Source organism: Schistocerca piceifrons, chromosome 5, assembly GCF_021461385.2.
Source record: "Schistocerca piceifrons isolate TAMUIC-IGC-003096 chromosome 5, iqSchPice1.1, whole genome shotgun sequence".
Taxonomy (NCBI): Eukaryota; Metazoa; Arthropoda; class Insecta; order Orthoptera; family Acrididae; genus Schistocerca; species Schistocerca piceifrons.
Genome location: NC_060142.1, coordinates 487,832,729 through 487,858,810, shown reverse-complemented (window position 1 = coordinate 487,858,810; position 26,082 = coordinate 487,832,729). Strand labels below are relative to the sequence as shown.

The 26,082-nt window shown below is 39.9% G+C and overlaps 1 protein-coding gene across 1 annotated transcript in view; it reads right to left on the bottom strand.

Moving 5' to 3' along the window:
• The window catches only part of LOC124798507 (fatty acid synthase-like), a 379,784-nt gene that overhangs the window by 205,456 nt on the left and 148,246 nt on the right, over positions 1-26,082 (bottom strand). The window contains exons 12-14 of the mRNA XM_047261946.1: positions 17,871-18,100; positions 7,336-7,640; positions 879-1,020 (exon numbers count right to left, since the gene is read on the bottom strand). Of these exons, the coding sequence (XP_047117902.1) occupies positions 879-1,020; positions 7,336-7,640; positions 17,871-18,100 (677 nt within the window). The remainder of the gene's footprint in view (positions 1-878; positions 1,021-7,335; positions 7,641-17,870; positions 18,101-26,082) is intronic.

The following is a 26,082-nucleotide window of genomic DNA, read 5'->3' as shown; positions in this document are numbered from 1 at the left end:
TGGTGATAAAACAGTAATTTGTTGGCTCCTCTGCAAAAGGAGGGCATGGTTGATTTATCCTACATTCTTACTGCTTCCTTTCTTACTATATGCAACTAAGATATCATTATTAGGACTGGTACTTAAGACTATTTTGGTGAACATACAAAACACTGTTTCCTAAAACTCTCATTTTACTACTGAATATTTAACAAGAATGTTGTGTGAAAGCAAGTCAAAATGTACCAATCTATCAGAATGGTAAGTGACTGTCATTAAAGATTATTACTCACATTGTTTATCAACAAGAATTATGAATTCACTGTAGTATGTTATTTGGTAAGATGTTTGTCTTTAATATACTGTGATCCTTTACTGTCCAAGAAGATTTGTTGCTTGGAGTGAGGTACCAATTATCTCCAAAAGACGTTCAGTAGATATACACTTCAATTATACTCTGTAATCATAATTCATATATGTTCTTCTAGGATAAGAGGCTTTAGTAATTTGAATTCCTATGTGACAATATTGTGCTGAAAACGTCTACACTTCAGAAGAAGTACTAAGTGAAGTTACTTTCGGTATATAATTGAAATCAGTTTCTGATGCACACTTTCATTAACTCAATCACAAATTAGCCTTGATTAATATATTTGCACCCTAAAACATGATATATTTTTTTAATTCAAGTTATTAAACCAAATTTATTTGGTGGTGCTTACATTACACCAAAACATTAAGAGAGTTTTGCATTACACACAACAAATGAAAGTTACATACATTTTTGTATTCTGGCTTTATGAAGTGAAAAGGAACATTTTAATAATACAACATGTACTACACTATAAATTATTCACTGTAAGTTTTAATAATTAATTTCTGTAAAGTCTAAAACATACCTCTAGAGATGAAATAACTGGCCATTCCTCCGAATGGTCCCATTGACAAATTGGAGATATAAATGGTGTGCCTGCCGATACTGGTAATGGTACAGGTGGATATATTTCTGCTACCTTAGGATCTAGCCCACACAGATACAATCTACAGCAGTGAATGAAAATTAAAAAGCATTTGTCAATAACAATAATGTACTTTACTTTTCTTATGAGCAATACATAATGAATACAGGTCACGTATATCATGATGGCATAAAGAAATATTGCAAACAAAACGTATGGACCTCTGGTTACTCTAGTCATTAGGATCAAAGTTCCATTATGATAATGAGCTAATACTTGAATATGAACTTGCATAACCAATTCAATGCGTGATGTCATCCCAACACCACACACAAGGGCTAACATTTGGCGTTTAAATTTAGGTTCATAGAAATTAGGTAAAATTTCTTTTGAATACACTGTACATCTAGGCACTTTCTTGTTTCACAATGGGAACTGTACAGAGGAAAAGTAATGAACCTTAATTTTTTAAAAGATATCATTATCATTTTTACTTTAAAGTTATCCTTTTCAAATTAGTTCCCTTAGGCAGCTATATATCAGTAGATGTCTCAATTCCAGTCTTTGATTACACTCCTTGGATATTAGCTAGGTGGTTTCATGTTCTGTGGATCACATGCAATATAAATTGTAATGATATGAAACAAGCAATCTTACATTCAAAACACAAATTAATTTGTAAATATGAATGCATGCTAAACATTTATAAGCTAGGTTGTGGTCTTATTATTATTATTATTATTATTATTATTATCACTATTTAGCATTACCTACCCACCACCTTTTACACATTACAATAATAAAAATTCATCTACAGAAGGAGTTTTTAGGGAGATACCTTTTCAGTTTGTTTTCAAGTTTTACTTTACTGTCTGTCGGACATTTCATATCTCTGTGTAAGTGATCAAAAGATTTAGTTGCAGCATTGTGCTCCCCTTTTTGTGCTAAAGGCAACCTAAATGTGAAGTGATGAAACTAATTTTTTCTTGTGGTATTGCAGTTATGTATATCATCATTCATTGTGAACTGCAGAGGATTATTTACAACAAACCCAATGAGCAAATAAATACACTGTGAAGTAGTAGTCAAAATGCTCAAATCCTTAAACAGATGTCAACAAGATGATGGTAGGTGAACACCCTCACATTATTCTTACAATATGTTTTTGAGCAATGATGACTTTCTTTCTTAAAAATGAATTACACCATAACATTATTCCATATGACATTACTGAATGAAAATATGCAAAATATTTTAACTTACTGATTTGTCTTCAGCCAAGATCTGTAACGATTATAAGTGCAAATGTTGCTGGACTTAGTTGCCTTAGGAGTTTCAAAATGTGCTTTTTCCAGTTTTAATTCTCATCGGTATGGACACACAAAATTTTGAAGTTTCCACACTATTATTTCCTCACCATATGTTACACTCAAGAATGTTGCAGAACCTCTAGATGTCATAGAGCTGATTATGTTGCATCTTTTTAAAACTGAGAGTGTTGCCATTTTCAGAAAACCAGTCATGAAAATATTGTTTACCCTATCTTCTGCTGCTGTATGTATGGTAGGACTGATTACAATAGTAGTGCCACCCGCAAAAAAGAACTGATTCTATCTGTTGTTTATTAGATAGAAGATCGTTTACATATTTGAGGGAAAATAGCAGACCTAAGATTGAGCCTTGGGGAACCCCATATATGATTTCTTACTAGTCAAATCAAATCAGATCAGACCAAATCAAATCAACCATGGGTTGCAAAAACTTGAAAATTTGTGTGTGTATTTTTGTGGTTTTTATTCTATCAACATACCAGCGCTTTCTCGTTTGGTACCAAACGAATTACTGTTTTCTGACACAACGTGCATGGTCTTTGATTTTTTAATACCTTTACTTAATAATTTTGACAAGTTTTTGTGGTGTGCAACTACTGCAGGATCTCTATTTGTTCCTGTCAACAGATTCCTTTTTCCTTTCTCAGGATACCAGCTGGTTATAATAATTAACTGATGGTGTTCCAAGTGCTGCAGTGGGGGCTGTATACACACAAGATGCAGAAACATCATAGGTATGTTGATTAGTCAGTGTGCTCATGGAATATGCTACAAAAAGTAGTAGTTCCACTTTCTGCCACCAGGTGAAATTATGGCTCTGCATGCAGTGAGAATGTGAAATGTTTCCTGTTTTGACATCAATATGCTATTCGTCACTTGGCAAAGTGTGTGGACTTCTTTTGTGAAGTGACTGTAGGAGTAAAGCGTTAAGAGGATTAAAGCTTTCTGTATGGAACACAATTGCTACTGAGAAGACAGACCATGTACTGCTGGTAAATTTGTTTTATCAGCGGGCAGCAACAGTAGTGCTGTATTGTGGGAATATCACTGACAGAAACAGCTGCAAAGAGGCCCCATGTTAATGAATGGGCTAAAGAATATGATCAAGAAATTTGAAGAAACAGGTGAATTAGGTGATGCAGCAGAGAGAAGGAGCTGGCCCATTCCCATGGGAGTTGTTGATGAAGTTGCTGTAGCTACAGCTGACCACACAGTACATGCCTTAAATTCTGCAGCCAGTGCTCGAGCTGTGTCATAGCAATTCTCTCTCCCCTGATAAACTTATCAAAACACTTTGCATTAAATTTTACACTGGTATTCCTACAAGATTCAGAATGTGCACCAAATGAAGCTCTTTGCTTTTGACATGCCTCGGAATGGATGACATACATTTGGGGGTAGATTCTTTGGATAGTTGAGGCACATTTTACACTGCATGGTGCTATGAATGCACAGAACTGTCGCTTAGGGGATTCTACTTCATAACATGTTGCCCAGGAAAATCCATTGCACTCAGCTTCTGTGATTGTCTGGTGTGGTTTCACAATCAACTTCATTCTTGTTCCATTTTTCTTTGAGGAGACGACATATTGTTGACCTGTTATGTGTACAGTGATATCAGGACATTATAAGGACCTCCTTGTACAAAATTTAATTCCAGCTTTGCAAGAACGCAACTGTGTTCACAACACTATTTTCATGCAAGATTTGGTGACATGGAATGCCGGGTGGCCGAGCGGTTCTCGGTGCTACAGTCTGGAACCGCACGACTGCTACGGTCGCAGGTTCGAATCCTGCCTCAGGCATGGATGTGTGTGATGTCTTTAGGTTAGTTAGGTTTAAGTAGTTTTAAGTTCTAGGGGACTGATGACCTTAGAGGTTAAGTCCCATAGTGCTCAGAGCCATTTGAACCAATTGACATGATAAGTCGGTCTTTCCAGCTGAAAGATCCACTTCAAGAAACCTTCAGTAACAATTTTATCATCACTAACCAGTTTCAAGGTGTGTGACCTTCCAGATCCCATGACTTATCCATGTGACTTCTGGTTGTGGATATGCTGAAAGATCACTTCTGTCAGGGATATATCTGGACTCCTCCTGATCTGAATAATAGCACATGATGCCATATAGCTTTGATTACACTGGATACATAGCAAGCAACTGTTGATTATGTTGTGTTACAGATGCAGCATGTTGCTGAGTCAGGAGACCACACTGGACACATATTGTAATTTATGACCATATCCTAATAAATTCATTAGGGCAGTGTGGCAAAATGTGAGTGCCTTTGCTAACAACATCATATTGCCTGCAGAGCCTCTCCTGGGCTCATGACCATAATAGTTGGTCCCTAGATGACGGGAAAACTGTGGCCTGATCAGATGAGTCCCAATATTAGTTGGTGAGAGCTGATGGAAGGTTAGATTGTGGCACAAACTCCACAAAGCCATGGACCTAAGATGACAACAAGGAACTGTGCAAGCTGGTGGTGGTTCCATAATGGTGTGGGGTGTATTTACACGGAATGGACTGGATCCTCTGGTCCAACTGAACTGACCACTGATTGGAAATCATTATGTTCAGCTCCTTGGAGATCATTTGCAGACATACAATGATAGAATTTTTATGGAAGACAATGCATCATGTCACTGCGCCATAACCATTTGCAACTGGTTTGGAGAACATTCTCATGTATCCCACTGAATATTTATGGAATTAAATTCAGAGGTCAGTTCATGCACAAAATGCTCCACTAGCAACACTTCTGCAGATATGGACAGCTATAGAGACCTCATGGCTCAAAACTTCTGCATGGGACCTCCAACAGAGTTCTACTTTCTTTATTCACCCATGTTAGAAAGTTAATTGCTGAGATCACATTGTAGGCTCCATATAAGGTTTCCAGATCATTTTTCCTATCAGAGTCTTTTAGAAAATGTAAACTGAAATCATCACAGATTATTAACTGCATGCTGCCATCTGACACGTAGCATAGTAATGAATCGCAATTCCTCATAAATAGTTCAGAATTTCCCCGAGATGATCTGTATACAGTTACAATTAAAAACAAATTATTTTTCAGTATTAATTCACATACACACATTTCTGTGTGCTGATCACTACAAAAACTACTTGTGTCAGTGTTTTTGATCTTGGGTTCTGTCTAAATATATGTAACAAAAAATGGTTCAAATGGCTGTAAGCACAATGGGACTGAACATCTGAGGTCATCAGTCCACTAGACTTAAAGCTACTTAAACCAAACTAACGTACGGACATCACACACATCCATACCTGAGGCAGGATTCAACCTGTGACCGTAGTAACAGTGCGGTTCCAGACTGAAGTGCCTAGAACCAGTCGGCCACAACAGCAGGCTATATGTAACAACTCTTTCTTTTTCCATACTAGTTCTACATGAGTCAGATGGTAGAGTGTAATCTTTTATATTTAACTTTGCTGACCTTGTGGTTCAGTGGTGCTCAGACAAGCACAGGAATTCCATCTTCTGAGAGCTCTCTAAAATTTCTAGATAGACAAGTCCACTAATATTTTGATGAAATAAGCTAACCTTACTTTTTTTATGAATTGTCAAACATTCTGTGGTGTTCTTCTGATAAGTTAACTTCTTTCATAACAGGGTGCCTGAATCCAGATTCTGGCCTGAGGAAGATGCCTCTCTGACACCAGAAATCAGAGGGATCATCAGCAAAAAGGTGATATCTTTTCAGTGGTTTTTTGATCTTGCAGAACATAAGTTGTTTTTGAAATATTCACATTCTGTCAAAAATAGTGTGATAACATGAAAGCAGTCTGGGTCTTTTTTATTCTGTAAAGAAAGTAAATCCACACATTCTTATGGTTGCTTTCCTTTCCAGTTGCCAGGTTTTTTCCCCACATATCTGTCTTTCTTCCTCTATCTTGTTGGAGCTCTCTAAATTTTTTAATATCTTTTCTTAGTAATTTTAGGTAGTTTGTGTATTGTGTCTATCCTCACATATTCCAGTTTCAAGGTCATTCTACCGAGATATTACATAACACTAATAAACATGTGTTATCACCATAACAAATCATTCTTTGATCACATTACATCTGTCTACCATTACCTCTTAGATTTGGTCTTCTTTTGAAATGCTGCAATGTCTCAGGCAGGGAATTTATTCTGTCTGTTGTGAATCTGTCCCAATCCCTCCCATCTTTATCTATGAAGGAGAATCCTCTCACTAACACCCCCTCCCTCCCACTTGCTACTCACTGTAACACATTTGTGTTATGAGAATGGTATAGCCTCTAACTTCTCCTCCACCATTCCATAATCAACATACTTTTAAAACAGCCCACGCATTGAAGGCTGTCACAGCACAACAGATACTTACTAGTTCATGTTTTATCCTTTTACTTTCTAATCAATCTCATTCCACATTCTTAACCATGCCAGTAATATTACTACAGTGCTTGTAATTTCACTGGATGAAAAAACACTTAAAATTGTAAGAAATGCTTGTAGTGATTAAAATTAACAAACTTTTCAAATGAAAATCTGGTCATGGTTGGGATGAAATGAAAGAAATTGTCTCTAAGCTGGTTATCACCACAGGGGATAAAATTTGTACAATGGTAGAATTTTTATACCAACTGATTTCACAGTGCTGTAAGTATCTTGACAATGCACCCAATTACATAAAAAAATTACAGTGTGGTAGATACTTGTATTTGTAAGATAACATTGGCTCTACAATCCAGGTGGCACACATATTTTGTTTGTACCTCCTTCTAATTGGTTACATTTTCATTTTTGATGAAACAAGCCTTCTTTTTCTTCACTTTTCTTGAGGGATGTGTAATCAAAAGAAAATGTCATACCAAATGTCTATATTAGGATGCTAATTAACATCAATTTCTTGTTAATAGAACTGGTTACATCTGCCTTGTTTATTCTCTGTTTCTTTGTTATTTAAAGTAGTATATAAGATATAGTTAACAAGCTACTGACATTACCACAAAATAAAGCAGTACTGAATATCACTCTTTAAAAAAATAAATAAATAAAACATATTTCAACGTACTTGCCAATTGCTGAAAGAAGGTATTCCACGCCTTGCTTTTCTTGTCGCCTTGTGAGAGGAATATTAGTACAATCTGGACTAAGGGATTTGCGCAGAATACCTTGTAAGAGACCATGGGGAGCTATTTCAATACATATGGCATTCTTTGGTATATGGGCACTTCCTTCTTCAAAATAAACAGAGCTCAATAGATTGTTTGTTAAGTATTCTGCTGACACTGTTTTTGCCAAATCAGACTCCCAATCTTTTTGTAGAATTGATGTGCAAATCCATTTTGATGATCTTGGCTTTGGATCTGGAATGACCTATAAACAAATACAAACTATTATTAAGCATAATGAAATAACTAAAGAACTTTTAAACACTCAAAATCTCATCTCTCTAATTTATGCGTAAAAAAATGTTTATTCTACTGTTAATTCACACTGTATAGCTTCCGTCTGTTCATCTTTAGTTGTGATAAGCACGTGCCTAAAAGCATAAAAATACATTCCTACAATAATCAAACAATGGAAAATCCAGGATGGAATGTAACAATACGAGAGAAGGAAAGTCACTACTCACCATACAGCGGAGATGCTGAGTCATGATAGGCACAATAAAAAGACTCACACAGTCATAGCTTTTGGCCATTAAGGCCTTTGTCAGCAGTAGACACACATACACACATGCACACTCACACTCACGAAAGTGCAACTTGCACACACGTCTGCAGTCTCAGAGAGCTGAAACTACACTGCAAGCAGCAGCACCAGTGCATGATGGGAGTGGCGACTGGGTGGGGGCAAGGAGGAGGCTGGGGTGGGGAGGGGGAGGGATAGTATGGTGGGAGTGGGGGACAGTGAAGTGTTGCAGTTTAAACAGAGGGTAGAAGGGAAGGTGTGGATGGGGTAGGGGGTAAGTAGCAGAAAGGAGAGAAATAAAATTAAAAAGAAATTAAAAGACTGGGTGTGGTGGTGAAATGACGGCTGTGTAGCACTGGAATGGGAACAGGGAGGGGGCTGGATGGGTGAGGACAGCGTCTAACGAAGGCTGAGGCCGGGAGGGTTACGGGAACGTAGGATGTATTGCAGGGAAAGTTCTCACCTGCGCAATTCAGAAAAGCTGGTGTTGGTGGGAAGGATCCATAAGGATCCACAGGCTGTGAAGCAGTCATTGAGATGAGGGGTCTCATGTTTGGCAGTGTGTTCAGCTACAGGGTGGTCCACTTGTTTCTTGGCCACAGTTTGTCGGTGGCCATTCATGCGGACAGACAGCTTGTTGGTTGTCATGCCTACATAGAATGCAGCACAGTGGTTGCAGCTTAGCTTGTAAATCACATGAGTGGTTTTACAGGTAGCCCTGCCTTTGATGGGATAGGTGATGTTAGTGACCGGACTTGAGTAGGTGGTGGTAGGAGTGGGACAGGTCTTGCATCTAGGTCTATTACAGGGGTATGAGCCATGAGGTAAGGGATTGGGAGCAAGGGTTGGATAAGGATAGACGAGTATATTGTGTAGGTTAGGTGGATGGCGGAATACCATGGTAGGAGGGGTGGGAAGGATAGTGGGTAAGTCATTTCTCATTTCAGGGCACGACGAGAGGTAATTGAAACCCTTGCGGAGAATGTAATTCAGTTGCCCTGCAGGAACTTGAGCAACATGCACAACGCCACCTCAAAAAGCTCTCCATCCTGCTCACTTCCTACTCCTGCCTTGGAATACCACTGTCCACCACTTCTACTACAACCTCCAAACCTCCCCCACGCCACCTCATAGCTGACAAACCTTGTCTCGCAGACCTACTACACTTACCCCACCCTCCAAAACTCCCTCCCACCACCACATAGAACTCAAAACCTAAACAGACCCACAACACAGTCATGAATCTTTCCTCCAGGAGCCTTAGTCCAACAGAAATATCAGCCCTTTCCAAAGGCCTCACCTTTTGCCCAGCTCCCAAATTCAACCATGCAGGACTAGTTAAAGACCTTCTCTCCTTCTCCCGGTCCCTACAGTGGAAACACATTTTCGCCACCAACCCAACCAATCAGACTCAACCAAAGACCAATATTGAACCTTGCCTAAGTCGGTTCACTCCTCCATCCAACCGTGATCCACCCCCACTGCCTCCAAACCACCCCCTGTTAACTTTCCAGAATTTCTTATCCTCGAACCTTGCCTCACTATCATTCCCCAAATCCTTCAACATGCATACTAACCTTACATTTGCAGAAAGAACCGCAGTCCACCATTTAAAAACTTATCCTGATCTTATAATCCTACCTGCAGACAAAGGCTCCACCACCGTAGTTTTGAACCGCAAGGATTACGTGACAGGACTCCATCAGCTGTCAGATACTTCCACCTACAAACCATGCCACAGTGATCCCATTCCAGCAATCCAGCAGGATCTGCAGTCACTACTCAAATCCTTAGGCCCATCCCAGAACCTCTCCCCAGAGTCCATCTCTCTACTTACCCCTACCACTCCCTGCACTCCCACCTTCTACATGCTTCCTAAAGCCCATAAACCCAACCACCCAGGATGCCCGATTGTGGCTGGTTACTGTGCCCCCACTGAGAGAATCTCTGCTCTCATAGAGCAACACCTTCAACCTATTACCAGGAACCTATCCTCCTATATAAAAGATATCAACAATTTCCTCGACCGACTCTCTACAGTTCCTTACTTTTTACCACACGGTACCCTGCTCGTCACTATGAATGCCACCTCCCTGTACACTAACATTTCTAATGCCCATGGCCTTACTGCTATCAAACACTACCTTTCCAGACACCCTATAATTCCAAACCAACAACCACCTTCCTAGTCTCCATGACCAACTATATCCTCACCCACAATTACTTCTCCATTGATGACATTACCTAGTAACAAATCCACGGTACGGCTATGGGCATGCGTATGGCACCATCCTATGCTAACCTGTTCATGGGCCATCTAGAGGAATCCTTCCTAAAAACCCAGAATCCTAAATCCCTCACCTCATTCAGATTCACTGATGACATCTTTACTATCTGGATTGAAGGTGAGGACACCTTATTCACATTCCTCCAGAACCTCAATAACTTCTCCCCCATTTGTTTCACCTGGTCCTACTCAGCCCAACAAGCCACCTTCTTAGATGTTGACCTCCATCTCAGAGATGGCTACATCAGTACCTCCGTCTATATCAAACCTACTAACCACCAGCAATACCTCCACTTTGACAACTGCCACCCGTTTCATACCAAGAAGTCCCTTCCGCACAGCCTAGCCACCCGTGGTTGTTGCATCTGCATTGACAAGCAATCCCTCTCTAAATATACTGAAGGTCTCACTGAAACCTACACTGACCATAATTATCCTCCCATCCTAGTACAAAAACAGATCTCCTGTGCCTTATCTTTCCAGTCTCCCACCACTTCCCAAAGTCCCACAGTCTGGCCACAGAGGAGCATTCCCCACGTAACTCAGTACCATCCAGGACTGGAGCAACTGAATTACGTTATCTGCCAGGGTTTCGATTACCTCTCGTCGTGCCCTGAAATGAGAAATGTCCTACCCACTATCCTTCCCACCCCTCCTACCATGGTATTCCGCAAGCCATCGAACCTACACAATATACTCGTCCATCCTTACACAACCCCTGCTCCCAATCCCTTACCTCATGGCTCATACCCCTGTAATAGATCTAGATGCAAGACCTGTCCCACTCCTACCACCATCTACTCCAGTCAGGTTACTAACATCACCTATCCCATCAGAGGCAGAGCTACATTGTGAAACCACTCATGTGATTTACAAGCTAAGCTGCAACCACTGTGCTGCATTCTATGTAGGCATGACAACCAACTAGCTGTCTGTCCGCATGAACGGCCATCAACAAACTGTGGCCAAAAAACAAGTGGACCATCCTGTAGCTGAATACACTGCCAAACATGAGACCCCTCATCTCAATGACTGCTTCACAGCCTGTGGATCCTTATGGATCCTTCCCACCAACACCAGCTTTTCTGAATTATGCAGGTGAGAACTTTCCCTGAAATACATCCTACGTTCCCGTAACCCTCCTGGCCTCAGCCTTCGTTAGACACTGTCCTCACCCATCCAGCCCCCTCCCTGTTCCCATTCCAGCACTACACAGCCGTCATTTCACCGCCACACCCAGTCTTTTAATTTCTTTTTAATTTTATTTCTCTCCTCTCTGCTACTTACCCCCTACTCCGTCCACACCTTCCCTCCTACCCTCTGTTTAAACTGCAACACTTCACTGTCCCCCACTCCCACCATACTATCCCTCCCCCTCCCCACCCCAGCCTCCTCCTTGCCCCCACCCAGTCGCCACTCCCATCATGCACTGGTGCTGCTGCTTGCAGTGTAGTTTCAGCTCTCTGAGACTGCAGACGTGTGTGCAAGTTGCACTTTCGTGAGTGTGAGTGTGCATGTGTGTATGTGTGTCTACTGCTGACAAAGGCCTTAATGGCCAAAAGCTATGACTGTGTGAGTCTTTTTATTGTGCCTATCATGACTCAGCATCTCCGCTGTATGGTGAGTAGTGACTTTCCTTCTCTCGTATTGTTACATTCCATCCTGGATTTTCCATTGTTTGATTATTGTAGGAATGTATTTTTATGCTTTTAGGCACGTGCTTGTCACAACTAAAGATGGTGAGTAGCGACTTTCCTTTTCTCGTATTGTTACATGCCTACAATAATTTAAATGTGTGGTACATATACACTGTCATCATCATTCCAAAGAAAATCTCCTCAGTTTCATGTCTGTTACACAAATCATATTCTGAAGCAGAAATGAGAAACTACTATAGCATTTAAATAGACTAGCCCCGCATGTAACTAACATTTTTTGAGAGGTGAATATCAGTCCTTAGTTCTCCAGTTTCACAATGTATCTTGTGTCATGGGCACTCATTGTTGTAACCACTAATTATGTTCACATTAGACCTGTGAATCTGTCATTTTTGTAATAAACGTGTATATCACAGCATGACAGTTATTCTCTAAGTGTTCTTATCTGCATTTACATCTCTACACTCTGCAAACCCTGTAATTGGTCTAATCTTGTGTTTGCATTCTCTAACAGAGCAATATATAGGGGGATTGAGGTATATATCTAGATTCTTCACTTAATACTGTTTATTGAAACACAGTAAGTACACTTTAATGGGATAACTGGAATCAACCTTCAAATGTCTGCCAATTCAAGTTTTGTAGCTGTTCTTTGCGCATGTTCAGTATCCCATTAGCTTTATCTAGTATGGAACCAACTCAGATAGCCACTTGTGTTAGCATGCCATTCTGGAATTTGTGGAAGTGTGCAGGCCCTGGATCAAATCTCCCCAGTGAATCAACAATAAGAACTTGTATGTTGGCCAGCCTGAATGTGGTTTTTAGATAGTTTCCCACATCTCATTAGTTGAATAAGAGCTGGCACCTTGTCTGGCTTCAGTCACATGATTTGCAAACATTTCAAAAATACTCTCATGTTGGCACTTGAGATAACAATAAATGCAGACAAGTGAGGTATACAGATTATATCATGAAGAAGAAGCGGTCGTGACAGGAAGAGTATCTGGCCACCCCCTACCTCTAACATTGCCAAATCCAGAATAGCATGCTGACTCTGTGAACCTGTGGCATAAGGCTAGGAAACAGAAGAAAGAATAAATCTTATTTACCACAAACCCCACACACTTGATCAGCATTTTAATGTAGGACACATAAGTATTTTGCATGCAGTCTCCTCTGTACAGTGGCAACACACTACTACGTGTTCGTGCATGCCACCCATCTCCTCTAGCAAACAACCTCACACTGTAGGAGACAGCATCGAAAACTGCATGCAACCAAGGACAAGAGTTTTCTCTAACATGCACCACTTTGCCACAGTGGATTTTCCCTAAAGCTTGCAACAGTGTTTGTCCACAACTCCTGCACTGGTGTCAAACTGTTCACATGAGCACGGTGATTTGATGTTCTTTCAGTGTTAAGTTTTTTTATTATTATTATTATCAGAACTTAACAGCTTGCCATAGTGCTACCAGATGGATGCATGACCAATGAAGACGTCAATGGTGAGTCAGCTATGTGTGTCCACAAAGCAAAGAGCATTGCAAGCTCCTGTGACAACTATGGAGAACTAGCAGGTGAGATTGATACCATATATCAGGGAAACATTATTCAGCACCCATCTGAATGTGGAGTATCAGCTTCACGGAGTCAATTACATTACAGCAACTGTAGATCCAACTGTCTTTTTGTGAACAATATCCAAATCATTGTGGCACCACACAGGTGGATGTTAAAGACTGAAATTTGCAACTGTTAGATTAGCTCCACCTACGGTACCTAAAGTTCATTAATTTGTATTTTGTAGTTGCTTTGGTCAGTGTGCTAGATTAGTCTCACTTTCAGTACTTTACCTTCATTTATTTGTAAGTTGCATTTTGCTTTGATTATTGAGTTAGATTAGATACCCTTATGGTAAATCCATGTTCTCTTATTTGTACTTACATATTTCCTTGATCACTGTGTTAGATTAGCCCAATTTACCATACTTCAAGAACATTAACAATGTTTCTCAAGCTGTCTTAAAGAACTGTGTAAACTAATTCCCTACACATGGACGGTGGACACCCATCATGTGAACTCATAAAACCTTCATGAGTGGTGGGGGTCACTGGAATGACTAATTGAGAGCTTTTATTCATAGACATTTTGATGGTTAAATTACATATGTAGACATTCTGCAATTAATTGTGCTTGTTAACGTTCCCATAAAGGGAAAGTTTACTATTCAGACATATTTTTTACATTGCTTTCATGCTTTATCCACACCTAGCAAATTCTCGGTCTCCGCCTGTTGTGTTCAGTTAGGAACATAATTCCCTCATTGGTGACCCTAGCCAAACCACCCGTCCCTCCCATACCAAGCTCTACAGCACAGCTGGGTAAACCGAGTGGCTACTTATGACACGTTCCCACCACCACCCAGCTAGCACTCACCACACCAGGCCACAAGTGTAGCACAGCACACTACTCCACCTATTCTATCGCTATTCTATCACTTGCACCTTTGTCCCGCATATTGCGTGGGGCGGGCGTAGTTAAATCGGATTTGGCATGTTAATTTGAAGGGGTGGCTGGATGCCCTTCCTGCCGCCACCCCGCACCCCCCGGGACGGAATCAGAGTACCCCATCTGTCTGCATCTAGTGTAAATCATGGAAAAGTGTGGATGTGTTTCAAATGGCTGTGAGTCTCGTAACTGAGGCAGAATGTGGGGACCAGCCCAATATTCACCTAGAGGGATGTGGAAAACTGCCTAAAAACCACATCCAAGCTGGCCGGCACACCGGCCCTCATCGTTAATCCGACAGGCGGATTCGATCCGGTGCCGGCGCGCCTACTCGAGTCCAGGAAGTAGCGCAATAGCGTTCTCCGGTAACCTGGTGGGTACAGCACACTACTCCACCATTTCAGAGTTAATACAGCAAGTGAAGGTTGAGTCTGACCCGGGCTTGCTGCTACCAGCCAGAAACTAAATCCCCTGTCCCCCTGATCTACAAGCACATATTTCCAGGTTTCATGCTTTCCTCAGCAACTGTTTGCAGCTTGTAGAGACCGTCATCCCCTCCAACCCCCTAACTGGCCAGCACCACATCCATCTACCACCTATTAACTTCTGCAACTCTGGCTGTGGTTTGCTTCCAAGGAGGCAACATTCATAAGATCCTCAATTACCAGCAACCCCATGCCACTCATATTAACAGTTGTGCAGCTCAAGTTTTTGGTCATTGTGGATGCCTGCAACATTGTCACAAGTCTGCCACAGTCTAGCAAATTCAATGCCCTAAAAGACCAGCTCATAGCACTGTGGCCACATCAGAAATGCTGCCCATATGTTCATTATTTTCATTGGAACATGCAGCCCCCAAGGCTCCTCCAGCACCACTGCGCACTTTCCGAGCGTATGATCAGTCCCGAAATGCTGTTACTCGTGAATTGGCTTGTGCATCTACCTATCACAGTCCATACAGTATGACAGCTAAAGAAACACTGACACAGGAGCTGTCTTGCTGGACAAGGTCTTCAAGACCCGTGAAACCCACACCAGCGTTGTCGCCGTGCAGCATCGTGATGGCCCTTCACGCGGTCTCCCACACATACAGCCCTTACTAGAACCCATATGCTCCACAACCCCCAAACCTTCCATGGACATAGTGCAGCTCATAACCTGCACGACTGGCAAAATTAATGAGCTCACCTCCATCATGAAGCATACACCCTCCCCCCTCCCCCACCCTCACACTGCTTTCTTGATGACACTGCACCACTGCTTGCAGCAGTCCATCGATCACCGCCAGGAGCAGCCTCTGTGTACCAAAATATGCCCTCTCCTACTCGCGGGGGAAATCTTTGTGGTGACACACTACTGCACATTCATGTCCATCACCCATCTGCTCTCAGAGATGACCTCTTGCTGTAGCAAATGACGCATCACCTGGCAAACAACCACACTGCAAATTGTATGCATCTGAGGACAAGAATTTTCTCTGTCATGTGCTTCTTTGCTGCATTGCATGGGATTTTGTGTGTCCAATTCCCAGTACTTCCCATACTGACACTGAGCTGTCCGCATGAGGAGTGCACTCATTTCATATCCTTTGGTGTTAAGTTTATGTTCAAGTTATTTCATTATCAGAATTTAACAGCTTGCAGCAGTGCTATCAGACGGGACCACGAACAATGAAGAAATCAATTGTGATTTAGTTGTGTGTATCTATAAAGCAAAGAGCATTGTAGGAATTGTGAAGAACTAATTGGTGAGACTGATACCATACTTCAGAGAAACATTATTCAACACCCACCTTATGGTCTCATGTCCTGAGTGTGCAATATCTGCTTTGTGATGCCCATTAAATTATAGTCGGTGTGGCAAGTTCCAACCTCTTTCTGTGAACTATGCACAAACCACCATGGTGCCACATGTGCCACTGTTAAAGACTGAAATCCCCAACTGTGTTAGATTAGCTTCACCTACAGCACCTGAAGTTGATTTATTTGTATTTTGTAGTTGCTTTAGTCACGGCTAGATTCATTTCACTTAGAGTACCTAAACTCCATTTACTTATACGCTGTATTCTGCTTTGATCACTGGGTTAGATTAGATACACTTGTGACTTCTCCAAGTTCATTTATTTGTATTTGCTTGTTGTCTTGGTCACTGTGTTGTATTGGCCCAATTTACTATACTTCCAAAACATTTCTCATGTTGTCTCAAAAGAAATGTGTACACCAATTTCCCAAAATGCAGTATGCAGGAAACAGAAGAAAATCCAGGTTGGCAGCAGCAAGTGTTATTTTATAACAAACAAAACCATTGTTTTTACAGTTTCTGTCTTTCACTGAACATTAGGAAGCATATCAATGGATAAATCAACACTGTTTTAATGTAAGAATTAATAGCACAAATAAATTCAAAACCTTCCTTTACAGGTAATTTGATAGTGTTACATGCCCCTCTCATAATAATATCATTTAGCCACTTCAATCATAATGTTTGATTTTGATAATGCTGTACTAATGGTAAAATCTGCCTCCCACCCCCACACATTAAAAAAATTAAAAAGAACTTGAGTCCAAAAATGTTTCTTCATTCATCTCATTAGCTAGATCTGGTTAAGAAAATCCCATCACATCCATTACTACAAGCTGGTTGCCATAAATATTTTGCATTTAAGATAACAAACAGTGGAAACTCAACATAGGAAAATTAACATTGTAGGAAAAGATAAATTACTACTTACTGTAACGAAGACACATTAAGTTTCAGAAATGCCCAATAAAATACAATTACACAAAGCTCTCAGTTATGGCCTTCACCAGAAAAGGGAAACAGGGAGAGACACACATCATACATACACTCAAGCAAGCATACCTCATGCACACATGACTGCGTGAGGTGTGCTTACTTGTGCGTATAAATGGTGAATGGGAAACAGAGAGACACTCATGGCTCATACACTCAAGCTAGTACACCTCATGCACATGACTGCCAACTTCGTCAACTCAAGTCCGAGCTGCTGGAGTTGGTAGTCGTGTGCGTGAGGTGTGCTTACTTGTGTGTATGACTAGTTTCTGTGTCTCTCTCTTTCTTTTTTGGTGATAAGGAATGTTGCCAAAAGCTTTGTGTATGTGTTTTTTAACTGTGTGTGTCTGCAACTTAATGTGTTCTCTTTTTGGTAAGTAGCAGTCTATTTCTTCCTAAATTGTTGCATTTAAGATAGCTACCCTTAGATTTAAAAGTACAAGATATCAATATTTAAACAGGTTTACTAAAGATCACTGCCTGATAACTTTGCTAAGATAATGGTTTAGCTTGATTTTTGTAACAGAAATTTACCATATATGAAATCACATAATTGTGAGTACTGCTTGTCAACAATACCAACTGAACTGAATCAAATTTTGACTATTTGTGAAGTGAATCAGATGGGAAAATCTCAGGACTACCATAATCAAATTAAATGATTACCTTTTTTAGATAATTAAGAAGAAGTGGAGCAGCTGGTTTGATGTATGTACTGTGATATGCTGTGTTTGCAACATTCACAGTTTTTGCAAATATGCCTTTTCCCTTCAGTACATCAACAAAGTCTTCAACACTTTTTGTTGGACCAGAAAGTGTGCAGCTACTATGAGAATTATGACATGCTACTTCAACTCCTGGAGGAAGAATATCTTTTATCTGTTCATAACCCACACCTAGTAAAAGGAAATACAAGAATTACAAAGTTATCTCCATCTTCAGAAAGTAAATAACAATTGTATATGTAAAGTTCAATAAACCTCTAAATGTTCTCCCATCATATACAACAATAAATTGCAGGAAAGCTAATAGTTACAAAACAGTTATTGCAGAGATAATATTCTTAAATAGTATCAAAACTCAGCGTCTTAGTTTAATGGTTTTATTCCTGTTAATGGGAACACAAACAATGAAACTCATAACATTAGGAACTTCCAATTGTATTTTTGTTGTAGCACAATTTTATGCAATAGTCTAATTTGGTTTTCACAATGCACTGCTTCTACCACTCTCCTTTTCATTTACTTAATGCTTAGTTTCAATATTTTCTGTAGTACCTCAATTGTTCTATGAATAATGAATAATGTTTTTACTTACTGTTGTTACAACACACCTTAAAGAGGTGATAAAACCACTTCAATATGACTTATCAAAATGTCACTATCCTTAACCTGACCACATAGCTATGTGTGTGATCATCTAAAATACTGTTTAGTGTTTCAAAAACTGAGATAGTGTTTAGTGATTTTGTTGCAATTAACATCTGACAATGAAAGTAAATGTAGCTGAGAAACACTTGCTAGAAAGACCATTTTCCATTAGGTCACTTCAAGGAAAACTGGAAGTAGTTAGAAAAGGTAGGCTGAAGCTACCATTACCTAATCTAACATCAGAGCATAAGAGCAAAAGTGAATGCTACACTAGACATTTTTCTGTTTTGCAGGATGATAGTATTGGTTGTTTGACAAGTCATCCCGATTCAAATACACTTTTCTATTGGCTGTGTTTGCTGTTTTCCAGAGAAAAGTCAGCATGGAATAAACACAGTTTTCCAGATTTAAATAATTTTCAGTCAGCCAACAAAGACATTCAAAATCCCAAACTTACATGCAGTCATTTTTGTAGTCAAAAATGTTTGGGAAGGACACAGTCCACACCCTACCAAATGAGCTGCATCACAGTAATATTAGCCAGCACAACAAACCAGTTAAAATGAACATGGAAATTCCGGAAAGATTCATTGATGCAGTGTGATATTTAGCTAAACAAGAGCTCCCATTTTTAGGATGTAATGAGTCAGATGCTTCTATTAACAAAGGAAATTATCTGCAATTACTAAATGTTTTGAAAAATTATGACTCCTTGTTAGAGGCACACTTGAGTACATCTACAATATTTCGAGTAACTTTTGCATCTGCACAAAATGACACTGCTAAAGCTATTTATGAGGTAGTCAAGGAATCTCTGAAACAAGAAATAAAATCGGCCGACTTTGTAGCCATAATGCTTGATGAAATGTCTCAGATATTGTGTGAGTCACAACTGTCAACAGTGCTGTGTTACATTCATGAAGGCAATATGAATGAAAGATTCATTTGTTTTAATGATGTCAGTGCAGACAGAACAGCTGCTGGTTTATATGCTTATGTTGAACACTTAGTTAATGAATTTGTCATTGCAGAGAAGTTGGTTGGCTAGACATAATACGGAGCATCAGTAATGAGTGGACATGTTAATGGCTTCCAGAGTACAGTTTTGTCAAAATATATGAAAACTCTCTTCAATCACTGCCATGCTCATTTATTAAATTTTGTTTTGCAGAGAAGTATCTCTAATATAAAAGGACTTTAAGCATTTTTCCAAACTGTAGGAGATCTTTCTTCATTTTTTTCTAAGTCATTTAAAAACCATGTGCATTACAGGAATTTATTCAAAGATAGATGCCATCACTTGCCTCATCTAGGTGGACCTTCTAGTCCATATGGATCACACAGTTAAAGAACACAGACTATAATTTTATAATTCTTGCCAGTGTTCTGGATAACAGTGATAATAGGAACAGTGATGCAGTGGTGTAGTCTCAGGATTTTTTTGCTTTTTCTGAACAATTTCCAGTCAATATTCTTGCTGGAAATATTTTCTAATCTGTTCAGTTACACAGATGTCTTGTATAACATACTGCAAACCAAAAGCTATGACATTGTGTATTGCAGCAAGAAGATTAAAGAGATTTCAGGACAGCTGTAATCTGACAGGGAACACTGTTTCAATATTTTCTGGAAAATCTAAGTGACTTAAAACTGTGATACAAATTGTAAACAGAGAGTCAAGAGACAGTTCAGAAATGGCCATTTACTGTCCTTCATATTTTGAAGTACTTGATCACATTCTGTCTGAGAGAGAGCAAAGGTTCTCTTCTTTTGATAAGTTGAAATTTTTTCACCTGCTTTACTCTAAGTACAATGAAAATTACACACTATCAATCTCTTGACCATCTTTTACACAAACTATCATCAGATCTTGGACCACTCTTAGGCATGTTGCTTTGAAAAATGAACTCCTTGTGCCATATAGTTCACTCAAGATTTCTTTGAAGAATGCATATGAGATAGTGACATTAATGAAAGAACTTGGCCTGATTTCAGGTTCAGTGAAGTGTATAAATTGTCAACTTTGATACTGACAATTCCATGGACTGCATTTTCAGTAGAATGATCTTTCCAAGAAGTACACAGTCATAGGAAAGACTATGTGACTTAAGTGTACTTTTCAAACAATGGAAAATCCAGGATGGAATGTAACAATACTAGAGAAGGAAAGTTGTTACTCACCATATAGTGGAGATGCTGAGTCCTCATAGGCCCAATAAAAAGATTCACACAATCATAGCTTTTGACCATTAAGGCCTTTGTCAGCAGTAGACACAAAAAACACACACACACACACACACACACACACACACACACACACACACGCACGCAAGCGCAACTTGCACACACATCTGCAGTCTCAGAGAACTGAAACTACACTGTAGTTTCAGCTCTCTGAGACAGCAGATATATATTGTATATATATTGTAGCAGTATATATTGTAAATAGTCTTCACGAGTTTGCTGCCGGATCACGTTGTGCAAATTCCACAATATTTCCTCGGAGCAACTGTCCAACATCTTCAGGTGGTTCAACCTTGCTGGTGGCTATGTACGACTGATGCGCATGTTGACGCCCCATTTCTAGAACATGCACATGAAGAATGCTCTCCCATGTGTGCGCTGTATGCTGCATCTGTCAACAGTGCGACCGTTACTCACCAATGGTCGTACTAGGCCAATGTTATGACAGGCCCGTTATCGAAGAATCTTGATTCCCGCATCGTGATTTAATAGCAGCCAATGTAGGGTTCCAGGCTGTGCTCAGTTGAAATCCAGTATCCTTGTTGATGAGATTATTGGCTGTATGGATATGTATTGCTTCCTTAATGACACAATCCCAGAAAGATGATGCCGGGGATAAAACTTCCGTCTTTTCTTAAATCATACAATGTCCTGTATTCAGACAGTGTTCCCCAATCGCCAACTATTCCGGTTGACGAAGGCATGTATGATGCTGATGTTCATCACAGCATTCTTGTACTGTGTGACATGTCTGGCCTATGTACGCTGCTCCACACTAACACGGAATCTTGTACACACCACATTTCCTCAGGCCAAGGTCATCCTTAACCGAACGCAACAGGTTTCTCTGTTTTGCAGAAGGCTGAAAAACACACTTAATTCCATATCTTCCGACGACTCTTCCGATTCTTGATGACATGGCACCAAAATATGGCAAAAAGGCCAAAGAGGTGGGTGTCTTCATATCTTTATTCTGCTCCATAGATTGAACTCAGCTGGACTTGAATGCATTATGTATCTGTCTCTCAGAATAACCGTTTTGTCAGAACACTGTCTTCAAATGTTGTATTTCACTCGACAGGCTCTCAGGATCAGATACCACACGTGCTCTATGAACTAATGTATGTAATGCACTACCACATTGTGCAGGATGATGGCAGCTTGTGGCCTTGCAGATATAGATCTGCATGCGTTGGCTTGCAGTAGATGCTGTGTCCCAAGGTTCCATCTGCTTTCCTTTGTACCAGGACATCAAGAAAAGGTAAAGTACCATCTTTTTTCATTTCCACTGCAAAGTTTATATTCAGATGGAGCAAATTCAGATGCTGAAGAAACGTAGGTAGAGTATCAAGTCCATGTGGCCACACTACAAATGTATCATCCACATACTGCAGAAAACAAGAAGGTTTGAGAGTGGCTGACTGTAGTGCTTTTCCTTCAAAGTACTTCATAAAATAATTGGCCACCACAGGAGACAGAGGGCTTCCTATGGTGACACCGTCCACTTGTTCAAAATATTGGACATGAAATAAGAAGTATGTTGAAGTAAGCAAATGTTTAAATAATGCTACTATGTCCTCTTCAAACTTGTTGCTAATGAGCTCCAAAGAGTCCTGCAAGGGCACCTTTGTAGGAAGAGGTATGACATTGAAACTTACAAACAGATCTGATGATTGCAATCTAAGAGTTTTCAGGCGACCTATGAAATATTCAGAGTTTCGAATGTGATGGTCGCACTTGCCTATGAGAGGTCCCAATACTGATATCAGGTATTTGGCAACAAAATAATTAGGTGCTCCTATGTTACTTACAATGGGATGGAGAGGCACCCCATTCTTATGGATCTTGGGTAGGCCGTAGATTCTAGGAGGAACTGCAGTCTATTGATGCAAACCCTTAGTGACTTTGGCTGGAATCAAACTCTTCCTGATAAGTTCCACAGTTTTTCTCTGCATCCTACCCGTCAGATAACTTTTTAATTTACTAATGCAGGATCGTCAAGCAGTTTGTACATCCTGCTGTTATATTGTTATATTCTGTGCGTGAGAGAAGCATAGTAGCATTTCCTTTATCAGCAGGTAAGATGACGATGTCTTGGTCTTCAATTCTCGTAGAGCATTTCTTTCAGCTGAGATGACTCCACCGGGAAAGCTTAAAGAGTCACAACAGTATATATTGTTTTCATCTGTTATAAATCTGTGAACACATTATTGTGGTCAAGATAGATACAAAGCCGACACCTACTACAGTAGTACAAGTTCAATGCCAACTAGCTCTGCAGATGACGAAGAAATTGAAGAAATGTATGATGAAATAAAAGAAATTATTCAGATAGTGAAGGGTGATGAAAATTTAATAGTCATGGGTGACTGGAATTCGTCAGTAGGAAAAGGGAGAGAAGGAAACGTAGAAGGTGAATATGGATTGGGGCTAAGAAATGAAAGAGGAAGCCGCCTGGTAGAATTCTGCACAGAGCACAACTTAATCATAGCTAACACTTGGTTTAAGAATCATGAAAGAAGGTTGGATACATGGAAGAACCCTGGAGATACTAAAAGGTATCAGATAGATTATATAATGGTAAGACAGAGATTTAGGAACCAGGTTTTAAATTGTAAGACATTTCCAGGGGCAGATGTGGACTCCGACCACAATCTATTGGTTATGACCCGTAGATTAAAACTGAAGAAACTGCAAAAAGGTGGAAACTTAAGGTGATGGGACCAGGATAAACTGAAAGAACCAGAGGTTGTACAGAGTTTCAGGGAGAGCATAAGCATAAGGGAGCAATTGACAGGAATGGGGGAAAGAAATATGGTAGAAGAAGAATGGGTAGCTTTGAGGGATGAAGTAGTGAAGGCAGCAGAGGATCAAGTAGGTAAAAAGACAAGGGCTAGTAGAAATCCTTGGGTAACAGAAGAAATACTTAATTTAATTGATGAAAGGAGAAAATATAAAAATGCAGTAAATGAAGCAGGCAAAAAGAAATACAAACGTCTCAAAAATGAGATCGACAGGAAGTGCAAAATGGCTAAGCAGGGATGGCTAGAGGACAAATGTAAGGATGTACAGGCTTATCTCCTTAGGGGTAAGATAGATACTGCCTACAGGAAAATTAAAGAGACCTTTGGAGATAAGAGAACCACTTGTATGAACATCAAGAGCTCAGATGGAGACCCAGTTCTAAGCAAAGAAGGGAAAGCAGAAAGGTGGAAGGAGTATATAGAGGGTCTATACAAGGGTGATGTACTTGAGGACAATATCATGGAAATGGAAGAGGATGTAGATGAAGATGAAATGGGAGATACGATACTGCGTGAAGAGTTTGACAGAGCACTGAAAGACCTGAGACGAAACAAGGCCCCCGGGTAGACAACATTCCATTGGAACTACTGATGGCCTTGGGAGAGCCAGTCCTGACAAAACTCTACCATCTGGTGAGCAAAATGTATGAAACAGGCGAAATACCCTCAGACTTCAAGAAGAATATAATTCCAATCCCAAAGAAAGCAGGTGTTGACAGATGTGAAAATTACCGAACTATCAGTTTAATAAGCCACAGCTGCAAAATACTAACACAAATTCTTTACAGGCGAATGGAAAAACTGGTTGAAGCCGACCTCGGGGAAGATCAGTCTGGATTCCGTAGAAATACTGGAACACGTGAGGCAATACTGACTTTATGACTTATCTTAGAAGAAAGATTAAGGAAAGGCAAACCTACATTTCTAGCATTTGTAGACTTAGAGAAAGCTTTTGACAATGTTAACTGGAATACTCTCTTTCAAATTCTAAAGGTGGCAGGGGTAAAATACAGGGAGCGAAAGGCTATTTACAATTTGTACAGAAACCAGATGGCAGTTATAAGAGTCGAGGGACATGAAAGGGAAGCAGTTGTTGGGAAAGGAGTGAGACAGGGTTGTAGCCTGTCCCCAATGTTATTCAATCTGTATATTGAGCAAGCAGTAAAGGAAACAAAAGAAAAATTCGGAGTAGGTATTAAAATTCATGGAGAAGAAATAAAAACTTTGAGGTTCGCCGATGACATTGTAATTCTGTCAGAGACAGCAAAGGACTTGGAAGAGCAGTTGAATGGAATGGATAGCGTCTTGAAAGGAGGATATAAGATGAACAACAACAAAAGCAAAACGAGGATAATGGAATGTAGTCGAATTAAGTTGGGTGATGCTGAGGGAATTAGATTAGGAAATGAGGCACTTAAAGTGGTAAAGGAGTTTTGCTATTTGGGGAGCAAAATAACTGATGATGGTCGAAGTAGAGAGGATATAAAATGTAGACTGGCAATGGCAAGGAAAGTGTTTCTGAAGAAGAGAAATTTGTTAACATCGAGTATCGATTTAAGTGTCAGGAAGTCATTTCTGAAAGTATTTGTATGGAGTTTAGGCATGTATGGAAGTGAAACATGGACGATAAATAGTTTGGACAAGAAGAGAATAGAAGCTTTCGAAATGTAGTGCTACAGAAGAATGCTGAAGATTAGATGGGTAGATCACATAACTAATGAGGAAGTATTGAATAGGATTGGGGAGAAGAAAAGTTTGTGGCACAACTTGAATAGAAGAAGGGATCGGTTGGTAGGACATGTTCTGAGGCATCAAGGGATCACCAATTTAGTATTAGAGGGCAGCGTGGAGGGTAAAAATCATAGAGGGAGACCAAGAGATGAATACACTAAGCACATTCAGAAGGATGTAGGTTGCAGTTGGTACTGGGAGATGAAGAAGCTTGCACAGGATAGAGTAGCATGGAGAGCTGCATCAAACCAGTCTCAGGACTGAAGACAACAACAACAACAACTGTTATAAATTTACAGTTACTTGAGTTTATGTGAGTCTGTGAGGCAGCATAATCTGCACAAAGAAGAAGTTTGAGACACAAATTCCATGTAATTTAGAGAATCAGGAAATTTTTTGCTAGGGTTTTGTCTTGTTATGACACAAACTACTTTCTTGGGCAATGTAACTTCAGATGTTAAAAGAAACTTTTAAACCTTGAAGCATAACAGGTCCTGAAATTAAAAGAAAATCAGAGGCATTAATTTAAGATTATTTGTTTACTGTTCTGTAAAATGTTACATCAGATGCAATATGAATGCTGTTATATGGTAAAGCATTAGCTCACAGCTGTTCATAAGCAATAAAAATTATTCTGCCTGGTGTAAAGTGATTGGAAACTGCTACAGGTAGGTATGTTTGGTAAAATAGTCTGAGTCACAACAATAGATACTAAAGTTACTGTAAGAT